General features: G+C 35.0%; 1 protein-coding gene and 2 long non-coding RNA genes across 3 annotated transcripts in view; 2 read left to right on the forward strand and 1 right to left on the reverse strand.

Moving 5' to 3' along the window:
* LOC126816640 (protein unc-93 homolog A) overlaps window positions 1–2074 on the forward strand; it is a 20911-nt gene extending 18837 nt beyond the window's left edge. The window contains exon 7 of the mRNA XM_050543339.2: window positions 597–2074. Within this exon, the coding sequence (XP_050399296.1) occupies window positions 597–838 (242 nt within the window). The 3' untranslated portion in view covers window positions 839–2074. The remainder of the gene's footprint in view (window positions 1–596) is intronic.
* The window catches only part of LOC126816645 (uncharacterized), a 25320-nt gene extending 18927 nt beyond the window's left edge, over window positions 1–6393 (reverse strand). The window contains exon 1 of the long non-coding RNA XR_007678484.2: window positions 6296–6393. This is a non-coding gene — a long non-coding RNA (uncharacterized LOC126816645). The remainder of the gene's footprint in view (window positions 1–6295) is intronic.
* LOC130012290 (uncharacterized) lies at window positions 5863–9289 on the forward strand. Its single transcript, XR_008787701.1, has 3 exons — window positions 5863–5965; window positions 7707–7853; window positions 8505–9289. It is a non-coding gene; the product is annotated as an uncharacterized LOC130012290 (long non-coding RNA).
* The last annotated feature ends 1874 nt before the right edge of the window (window positions 9290–11163 follow it).

An 11163-nucleotide genomic window follows, 5' to 3' on the forward strand; every position in this document is an offset into this window, starting at 1 on the left:
TTAAACTGATGTTTCCACCGTGGAATTCAATGCCACAATGACTGTAACATTCAAAGTCAGAGTCGTGCAAATCTTGGGTTGGACCCCCATGATGATCCCAAGCATCACCTGCATTCCATGCGGTAGCTATTGGTGCGTTTGGGCGTCACATGTAACTGGAAATGTTTCTTCTGTTAGGTTCTATAGTGACTTTTTTCGTAGTCATTTGCATATTTTAGTATTATGCCCCCAAAATCAAATATCCCCTACTTTTTTTGAATAGTATAATATCACGGTTTGAATTTCGTGAATATCGGACCGGAACTTCCCGTCAAAATGCTTGCTCCCCGTACGCAAATAGTGTAAAAGCGTGTAATACCAAGGCTGTGGACACACTAGAGGTCACAATTTTTATTCGAAACTTAAAATTTATGTTTATATCCCAAACTTCTCAGTTCATTATGATATTGACGCACGTCGGACTGTATCATCCTGAATTATGACTCATTATTATATGCCCTTTTAGCTTGTTCTCTGTCCATCACTTGTAAATTGTGGTCATATCTTGCATGACAATTTTTTTTTAAATTAAATTTATGAGTATTGTTTTCTTTCAGCTTTCTATGGATTTTTATTCAAAAAGGATGCAGAGCCAGCCTTTGCTAATTACCGTTTATGGGAATCAACTGGTTTTATTTTCGCATACGCCTACAACGACTTTATCGTCACCAACGTTAAACTGTACATTTGCATGGCTTTCCTGGTGGTCGGAATGGCTGGTTATGGTACTGTTGAGATTATGCAGCGCACAAAAGCTTCCCAATCTGCTGACATCACAAAATACGAGAATGACGAATAATACGAATCGAGTGGGGGCGAGGGGAGGTTAAAAAAATCAAACACCTAAAGTCTCTTTAACAAATCTAACAAAAAAGCCCCCCCCCCCCCCCAAAAAAAAAGGTTTAAGGGGCATATTAAAGGCAGTAACGAGTCTAGTCTAGATTCCCAATCAGATTAAGGCAGAAATGAGTCTAATTCTCCAGTCAATTTAAGGGGCGTATTAATGGCAGGAGTGAAATTATTGAGTAAGATGTATTAATGAGAGCAATGGGTCTAATTTCCTATAGAATAAATTGCAACAGAAGGTTTCGTGGAATCGCTTACTGGTTCACTTTGCCTTGTCACATTCAACCTTACATCCACGGTGGATGATTTTGAGGATTGTCCCTGGAGCTTGTGCGGAGTCAATTGTTTTGGGCATGTCTTTTCTGGGTTTAATTCACCGCCCCTCCCATTCACATCTGCACCTGGTAGTACACCTTGATAGTTTGCAATACCTAGAGTCGACCGTAAGCTCTGAATATGTTGCAAAGTATCATGGTTTCTGTGTGTACTACAAGGCGCACTGCTTCTTCCACGGAGTTAATATCCGAGTTCTTCTCGGGCGTTTTAACTGCTGTTTATGGGTATTCGTAGTTCCCTTGGCTAGATGTCGGTAATATCGAATACACACACTCGAGTCGTTTACGTATATATAGAGAGTTTGCTATATCGCCTCATTTTATAAGATCCCCGATTCTAGTTTTGATATGCCATATTATAATATACTTTCACATGCGTTGTTCCCTTTCTGTCTGCTAAAGTTCACGGGTACTTTCAGATGAACCTGGTGGCGACTTGTGTAAAGTTTTCCAGAAAGAGCAAAATAATTACCGTCTTTGACACCGCACCACAGGAAACCAAAATAAATACGATCTAATTTAGTCCAATCATATATTAAGCAAACAATTAATTTTTATCAACCAATGAAGATGTTTCTTAACTTATTAATATTTGTTTCTGTACCTTTATCTTGAATAAAACGACATATCGGTAAATATTTGGTATGATATCGCAATAATCGTGTTGTTTTTTTGTTATTTTATTGTATTTTACGAACGAAGGTTAAAGGTATTTCGAGAAGACAAGTAAGTTTAATGTCATACATGTATTAAATATTGGGCGTCAAAGTTCTATATTGAACTGGCTTATGCATGTTTTTGTGGTATATTACCGCAATAAATCTGTCAGCTATATACGTGTATTAAATGATAAATCCAGGGCCCTAATTCACGAAAACTTAAACTAAGATACAATCGAAATTTTAAGAAATACTGCAATTCGATTGGCTGACCAGTAAAATCGATTTGCATATATCCAATTTGCATATTGGTCAGCCAGTCGAATTGCAGTATTTCTTAAAATTTCGATTGTATCTTAGTTTAAGTTTTCGTGAATAAGGGCCCAGGACATATTGGATGTTGAAAACATAGGTAGGTAATATACTTTATTATTACTTATATATTCAATCACGTTTACCGACCATTCCCCTGGTTATGTACCGACAACAAACAATATTAAATATAATAGGAAATAATTTTCGTATTAAACCCAAAATTTAATTATTTAACTACACTTATGCACTTTATGTCGTGAACATAAATTACGCTGTTTAAATAAGTGTGTGAACTCAGTCAATGTAAACGAAACTCACATGACAAACGGTACACAATACCTTAAAGCCGCTGCGTGTGAATGTTTCCGTAAGATAACAACTTGTTTATCACATTTACCATGCCCCAATGTCTTATACAAAAGTCAAACAAAAATGTGAAAAATCCAAAACAAGTGGCATCGGGCGTTCTAGAAATAGTAAGCACTGCCCACTGAGTGACCAACACCTGTCAAAATTTGTCTACTAGTTTTAAATAACGTGTTTTGTCATTAGTACCAGTTTTGGATGGTGTATCTTAACTACAATTTTTGATAAGTATGTCGTATCTACTAGCCTTAGATAATGTGTCTTGTCTACTCATTTTAAATGATGTGTCTAGTTTTACATGATGTGCCTTATTTACTAGTTTCATTATGATTGGGGGGGGGGGGTGTCCGAATGGTTAGCACGTGCGCGCTGTATCATAAAGTCTGTAATTGAGTCAACTGGCGTGGTTTCGAATTCCCGGTTGTACGTGATAAGGAGTAGGGTCGCCTGTCCAACCTCGTGGGTTTTCTCCGGGTCCTCCGGTTTCCCTCCACTGCTAAAGCCCCCTACGCGCAAGCGAATTATTGAAATAAAAATAAACCATATGTAAGTCCCCAAATGACCTAGTTTGTGTCGAGTGGACGTTAAACCCCGTTTCTCCTCTCCCTCTCTCTCTCTCTCATATTATGATCTGTCTTATCTAGTAGTTTTATACGATGTGTCTTATACTAGTTTTATATGAGGTACCTCGTCCAATAGTTTTAAATAAAGTATAATCTACAGTTGTAAATTATGCATCTAGTCTACAGGTCGAGAGCGAGACATTAATTATAGTTTAATGATCGAGAGCGATACATTAAGTAATATATTGTAATAACAAGAGGGCCGTAGGTTTTTGCAATGAAATGCGTCATGCGAGTCCATTATTTCACTAGTATAAATAATGTACGATTGGCAATTTGCCCGTACCATTATTTGAAATAATGGTACGTCAACATCAAAGGACGACGTCACATCTGTATTTTAAGTATTAATATTGATACTGCACGCGGACGTTAGTCCAAGTGTTGTTTCAATATATTACCCAGTGTCTTGCCCGAGTCCACCAAACAACTTAAATTATACCCATACTTTTTCTCGACTCTTTGATGAAGATGGGAGGGTAATATAATGGTGATAATATTGTGAATTGTTGGTATTTCCTTCTTTCAATATATCATTCGTTCATTATTCATTCTTTCATTTAAACATTTCTATTTTTCTTATGTTCCTATTAATCCTGCGTTGTTAATTAGACGTTAAGCTACTTATCTAATGACTGATCGTTGACAGCTGACACATTAATGAGTTTATTTACTATCTTATTGTTTATTTTATTACAATGTCTTTTATAGTTTAATCTCTCCTTTTTAATTGTTAATAGTAACCTTGGTGTATATTGTTAATTCCTAAGATACCACTTTATTATAAATACCGATTTGTACATTTTGACAAAACATTCTAGGTTTCATCCCGTTTCCAGGACAGTTACTCTGCTTGTCGGACGTGCTGTTCTCCGTATATGATGTTAAATTTTTTCCGGTAATAAATAGTCTCAAGGATAGTTCCAGTCTTTAGTTATTATCGAAGATTTACACTGTTACAGTATACACCGATACACGGCCACTTGTATCAGTTGAAAAGTGGCCGTGTATATCAGTTGAAAAGTGGCCGTGTATCAGTTGAAAAGGGACAAAATTAACCAAATCATGATTTACATATTTATTTGAACATCTACAACCCATTTTGAACATGTTATGGTAAAGGAGTGATCATTTTCAACTGTCTCAGCACTTTTCGAATGTGCGTCATTCTCAGTCATATTCTTACATTTTGTCTCACATTTCTTTACATTTTGATATCTAGTCGCACTTTCACATTTTGTCGCTTTTTCACATTTTGTCGCGGCTTATGCTCATCCGCAGCACATAATCCAAATATTTTACTGTTATAAATTAATCTCTTTGCATTTTCAACACTAAAAACTTTCACATTTTGTCGCGGTTTATGCTCATCCGCAGCACGTAATCCAAATATATTACTAGTATAAATTAATCCACTGGCATTTTCTACACTACAAACTTGAGACCTCTACAATTCCAACTCGTCTTCATTTAATGGCTGTTTTTGTTTTTGTCTGTCAGTGGATGTCAATACCTCGCGAAGTTAATGAATTGATCTGTGCGAAATTAGGAATCTTTTGTACTGACTTCGAAGTGTCACCATATTCCTATGCAATTGGTATTTTTCCTCGTGTTTGGCGGAATTCGACTCATTTGCAGGGCTTTAATTTCTTGTTCTGTAAAGGATCGGGCTTCTAAATCTTCGCGATCATTGACATCTCTTGCAGAACTGATATTCTCGGTCTTAGAAATATATATATGTGACATAAAGTAGGATTCTTCGACGAATTCCCGCATTCATTTCTGCCATCCACTACAATCGACGCAGCCATGATGTTGGCAAAACAGCAAGAAATGGCTATTGTACAAAATGATTGGATGACGTTTGCTTTTCTCAACCAATCAATATCCCTGTTATGAACATTTTCCCTGACCTGATGTAAACCTATATTTTATGCCTGGAATAACTTGCAGTATGAAAGTCTGGGGCGGCTGTGGATATATACAGAGGAATTTGGGGTTATTCTTTGGAAAGTTTTTCTTTAAACCTGTAACAGGTTATTCTTCCACGGTAGGTTTTATTTTCCATAAGAGGTTTTTAATACAGGAATTCGGGGATATTCTCATTTTTCCTACATGCAAACATAGACGGTTTATATGCAAGATAAAGTCCTCGACTTTGGTTATGCTGGGGAAAAAAAATTTAAGAAAAAATCCTCGACAGAAATACCTCAGCCTGCCGGTCTTGGTTTTTTCTTCTTCTCGGGTTATTTTCTTCAGTCTTTTTTCCCCATTATAATCTCGGTCTCGTGCTTTATCCTACCCGGATGTAGGCCTAATGGTTCAAAATGTTTATTATTGAAGGTGATTATCCTAATGGTTGTTGGTTAGGTGATGAAAATAATCCTGAAATGCGCGTAAGAGTACCAATAAGTAAAAGGTAAGTCTCCCATCTCACCCACTGCTCAACAGCGCCCCCCCCCCCCTTTATTTACATATACAGTGATACTGTAACTGTCGGTGTAGTTGTTGATTGAGATTAAACTCTATGTCAGCAGTTTGAAAACAAACTGATTTTTGCATTTTGTTTTTGAAAGCTTTTTTGCTGAATTCCTAGTTTTAGAAATTAGCAGACAAGTATGTTCATATAGGGATCTTTTGTGGAGTTATTTCCCTTGATGTATTCTCTTTCATAGAAAGTGTGGGACTATTAAACTAGGTCAGCTTTCTGTCTGTCTGCCCATCACACTTATTGAGATACAAGAACTCTACTTCTAATTTAGCTAGAATGTTCAAACTTAGAGTAGGTGTTTATTGGGTCAATACCTTGCCTGATTTCGATGATCAGTATTTTCCACTAAGGCTAAGTGGATATAAACAATTTGATTGGCTGAGGCTCTAGAACACAATAACTTTGATTCTAATTGAGTAGTAGTTCAGCTTTGGACGTAGGTCTCATTACACTCGGCCTCTACGTTCAGGGACTCTTCTATTAAAACCTTGTCGACAAGATTTTGTTTCCCAGTCAATTTTACTGGGCAACTTTTTACTGCTAAACGGTCGCGTGTCAGTCCCTGTGAACGCCTGAACAATATAAATGAACATCTTAGTGAGAAAATAAGACCTTGCTTACCTCGCTAGAGTCAGTATGAGCGACACAACACGCTGTTAAAAAATACGTCTCCGTCTTCTAACCGACTTGGCGGACATCATTGAAAGGGTAACGCACAAATTTAAGAACTCGGCCATATAAGATGAAACGAAATTTAGGTAAGCCTAGGGGGAAAAATTAGGATTTTTGAAAGAATTTGATTGTAAATTATTGTAATTTAGCTAGACAAAGCAATAAATCATTGAAGATTCTCAACTTTTCAAAGATTTCATTTTTTTTCTCGCAGGTTTACCTAAATTTCGAAGAAATATTACTGACATAAATTTGAATACCGTACGGGAATTAAATATGAAAAATAACGAGGTGCACCTATTTTTATATTACGGACGAATTTGAATATTTTGTTTACACGTGATTTTTGTGTGTGGTCTAAAAACTGTCATCTTAAATAACGATAAGAGTTATGTCCCTTTATTTTCGGTAAAAATGTCCGACAAGAAAAAATTTGAAATCCCATCACTGGTGTTAAGTTTTATCACAACAATACCATGACTAAGTTCGATAATGAGCATTTTCTGCTCAGGGTAAAAAGAGTGATAAGCATTTTGATTTGTTGAGAATGTTCAAACTTGATATAGATGTTCATTAGGTTAATGCCTTGATGGAGTTCGATGATAAACATCCTCTGCTTACATTAAGTATAGATAAGCAATCTGATTGGTTGATGCTTTGGGGCACGATAACTTTGGTTTTAATTAAGTGAGAGTGATGAAACTCCGAGTATAGATTTATTATATAATTATCTTGACTAAGTTCGATGATGAGAATTTTCTGCTGAGAATAAGGACTGATAAGCAATTTGATTGGTCAAGACCTCTTTTAATTGAGGTAGAATAGTTAAACTTGTGTATAGTTGATAATCAGTTTGATTGCTTGATACTTTTGAAAAAAAAAAAATTGAGGATTTCGGTGGGGGACATCAGCCTCACTGTTGGCATGTTATTACTATTATATTTTATCGTAATTATTATTATTTGCATACTGATAAACACTTGTGAAACAGATATGCTTGAAGTTACTTACGCAAGAATCTATTTTTATCAGCCTTGTTTATCACATGATTTGATTGAGGGAGAATCCATTTTTAGCTGCTTGTTTGTATTTATCATTAGTCCGGATTAGTCAACTGTCGAAGCCTAAGTAAATTCCTGGATTATCGCAGAATCGTTCGCACAACTGTTGGCCATTAGATCAACACCTTAACATTTGTGTCTTGTGTGCTCCTCATGGGTGTTTTTCAGGGAATCTGTTATTTTTCTAGTACCTCAATTGGAATACTTTTATTGGAAATAACTACCAAATAAATACCTTGTTGGGAAAGTATCTTTAAGTGTTTTTTTCCTGTGTTAAGTATTATTTTTTTGGTTAACAGGGTGATGTTGATATTCAACAGGCAGTCTCTATGGACGATGGTTTAGGTCAAGGTGAAATACAGATATTACATGCTACACCTGAACATATATCACAGTTACAACAAGCTCATCATATACAAATATTACAAGGAGATCAGGTTATTGGGGTAAATAATTTATTAAAACAAAACTTCTTAATGTTTACATCCACTATTCATTGCATCTGTTGATATTGCACAAGTGGGTATTTTTTAACCCCTGTTACAGTGTTCAATTATAGAAAGTAGAGTGTAGAATTTTCCAGAATGTTTTCACTAACCAGCTGAATTGAATTACTATTATTATGATTTAAAGATGGGCATGTCCTGTGTTTACTTCATTATCATATGATAATATTATTGTAAATGTTGATACAAATCTGCATTCATGAATATTATACATGGTCATAAATTGTTGTTTCCACTGTTTTTCCATTCACCCATCCATCTGTCCATTGTACTCACTCTACATAAGTTAGTTCTTATTCTTAACCATGTAAGTTCTTAAAGGGGAGGGAGGTGGGGGGGAGGAGTCTTATTACAGTATGGACAACATATTAGCGGCATATGGTACCTTAACTGCCAGGCTTTGTTTAATGAAACGAAATGAGCTTATAGAAATTCTTTAATATTTTTCTTGATTACAGCTATTTGGGAGGTTAAATTTCTACCTCTCTGCCAGTACATGTATAGAGTAACAGTGATCTGGTATGTTAAACATGTAAATGTGAAAGTGAAATATTGGTAATAAAAAAAAATTTACTTTATATTTTGTTACAGCAATTACAGGCAGGTGACATGGCCTCATTAGCAGACGGTATTCAAGTAGCCACGGTAACAACTGAATCAGGAGAAGTTTTACACATACGTGTACAGCAAACATCTAATTCGTGTCAGGCTGTTGTAACAGAGGCAACTACAGAATCTGAATTACAAGAATAGTCTTCATTCTTTTATCTGTCCACTGTATACCAGATTTTTATACTTCAACTAAAAAACTATACAGTTTATTTATTTTGTATAATGCAGCTTGAAGGGGTAAAAATATAAAGATTTGGTTAAACACATGAAGACTGATAATGTTGTTTAAACTCCATACAGATGTAACATAGTCTTCAATCAGCCTCGCTATCTTGCCATTAGAAATGTAAAAATTTTATAAATGAACTGAATAAACACAAGACACAATTCTGTTGAATATATTTCCAGTGTATTTCATTTGACTATGTTTCTCTGGTATTTCATCCGTTACTGTAAAGAGATCCTGAACACTTATAAGTAAATCGCTGCGCTATAGAAAAGATGTAAATAATAATAAATTATAATGAGTGATGGTATTGTATGTATACGAACTGAAAACCTTGAGTATTGACTGGTTATTTACTTCTAGAGTTATGGTCCTTGCTTCACTTTATAGAATCTTATAAACATTCTAAACCATGAAAGTTACCATCTGATCTGTAAGGAATTTATGTGCTTTAGGCCAAATAAAAAAATGTATTTTGGATCTCAGATACATTTGCATCACTTATACAGAGCCGCATAACCTGTTTTTATTTTTTTTTTTTTTTAAAAAACAACCCCAAAACAGATCCATTAATTGTTGCATTTAAATGTTTTCTCCGGGTCACAGGAAGTAAATATGGTATGTAATTAAAAAAAAAATTGAATGAAAACGGAAATGTACTGTAGACGCAATTATCAAATATGCATCCCTGGTAAATGTTATTGACAATCATAATTGATACTGGATAATCATATTATTTAACGATGTGATGAGATAAATGTATTTTCTTAAAATTTAAATTGTGATGCTTATTGTAAGTAGTAGTGATACTTTTACAAAATAAAATCACACCAACAAAAACTCCCTACTCCATCAGATTTTTAGAATGATTGTCTGAGAACCAGAATATTGTTTTTGTATGGCCTTATTTAAATTAGTGAAAACAAGAAACTTCTTGAATATCAACAGTTGCTCTTATGTCTCTTGTTTCACTTTGAAGAATTTTGTGAACATTCAAACAACAAAAGTTATTGTGTGTTCCGTATGAAATTAATGTGTGTTATTTAAATTAGCAAAACAAAGAAGCATATTGAATTTCAGTTAATTACTTCTAGTTCGTTCTAAAGGTAAAGAGGGACAAGATGAAGTGTGTTGTTCATTTAGTGGAAGAAACATCTCTCTACATCAGATTAAACAAAACAAGACTTGATTTTTCACATAAAAGTTGTCTTTTCATTTTGAGAATTTTAAATTCAAACATGTGATGTTGATAAATATTGAAGTGGTGCACTATATATATTTATTTGTTTTGCCTGTTTTTGTTTATTTTATTGTGAATCAGTTGTTATTTATAATTCTAATATTATTAGAATGTGAAATAGTCCATAAAAGTGTAGAGTTTGCAATTAAATTTATTTTTTCAATATGAGAACTTTATAATGGATATTTTTTTTTTCATTTGCCGTGCTATGTTTTAGAATTTAAACGAATAGGATCTCAGTCAATTATCTATAGCATGGATGAGGATCTGCCTAGCTAACTGCTCATCATCGTCAATGTCTGAGTTATGTTTACGGAGTATATCTCATAAACTGTTCAAAATATCTTATGAAACCTTGGTACATACCTATTACAGTGGATGTGCCTTTTGAAAATTAGAAACTTCTCCATTGAATAAATTTTGTTTAATATATACTCTTCAAAAAAAGTAGGGGATATTGAAATGCAAATACCTATGCAGGTTGTGATATGATAAATAGTCATGGACATTTGACATGCTTTTAGAGTATGTTCACAGATGAAGAACTTATCGCCGCAACAGAACCACTGAGCTACACATGCGACACGCAATAGCACCATACGCGTGGGAGGGGTTCATTGTCAAATTTGACACTTTAAGGAAGGGTTAATGAAAACTGCCGCGTGCTGGTTTATCTATCCATGTTTGCTTTCCTATCGGTTCCTGCATAAGATTTAGTGTTAAGCGTATCTTTGCTTTAGTGTGTCGCGTTTAATTTGATCGGGAGACGTGTTCGTCGACGTCAATGCAACCGACAACACTTCAAGAATTGGCCGTGGCACTGCAAGAGGAGTGGGTCAAATTGCCCCAAATCGTGATTGGACGGTTGATTAGGAGCATGCCACGACGAATTGCTGAATGTCTGTGGGTTGGTGGAGCAATTACTCATTATTAAGACAAAAATCATAAACGTCCATTTTCACTTTTGACTGTCTATCTCTTTGCCAGTAAAATGGGGCCGCCAGATAAGCCGCCCATATGAACTGTTTATGTTCATGTGTTGGTAATTGGCCTGTTATTAACATACACTGGTTACCTCTAAAAAAACAGCAGTGCATTTACGAAGTTTTGTATTGTTTCTGAATATCCCCTACTTTTTTTGAAGAGTATATATCTGCAAGAAAAAATCCTAG

Source organism: Patella vulgata, chromosome 3 (genome assembly GCF_932274485.2).
Source record: "Patella vulgata chromosome 3, xgPatVulg1.2, whole genome shotgun sequence".
Lineage (NCBI taxonomy): Eukaryota > Metazoa > Mollusca > Gastropoda > Patellidae > Patella > Patella vulgata.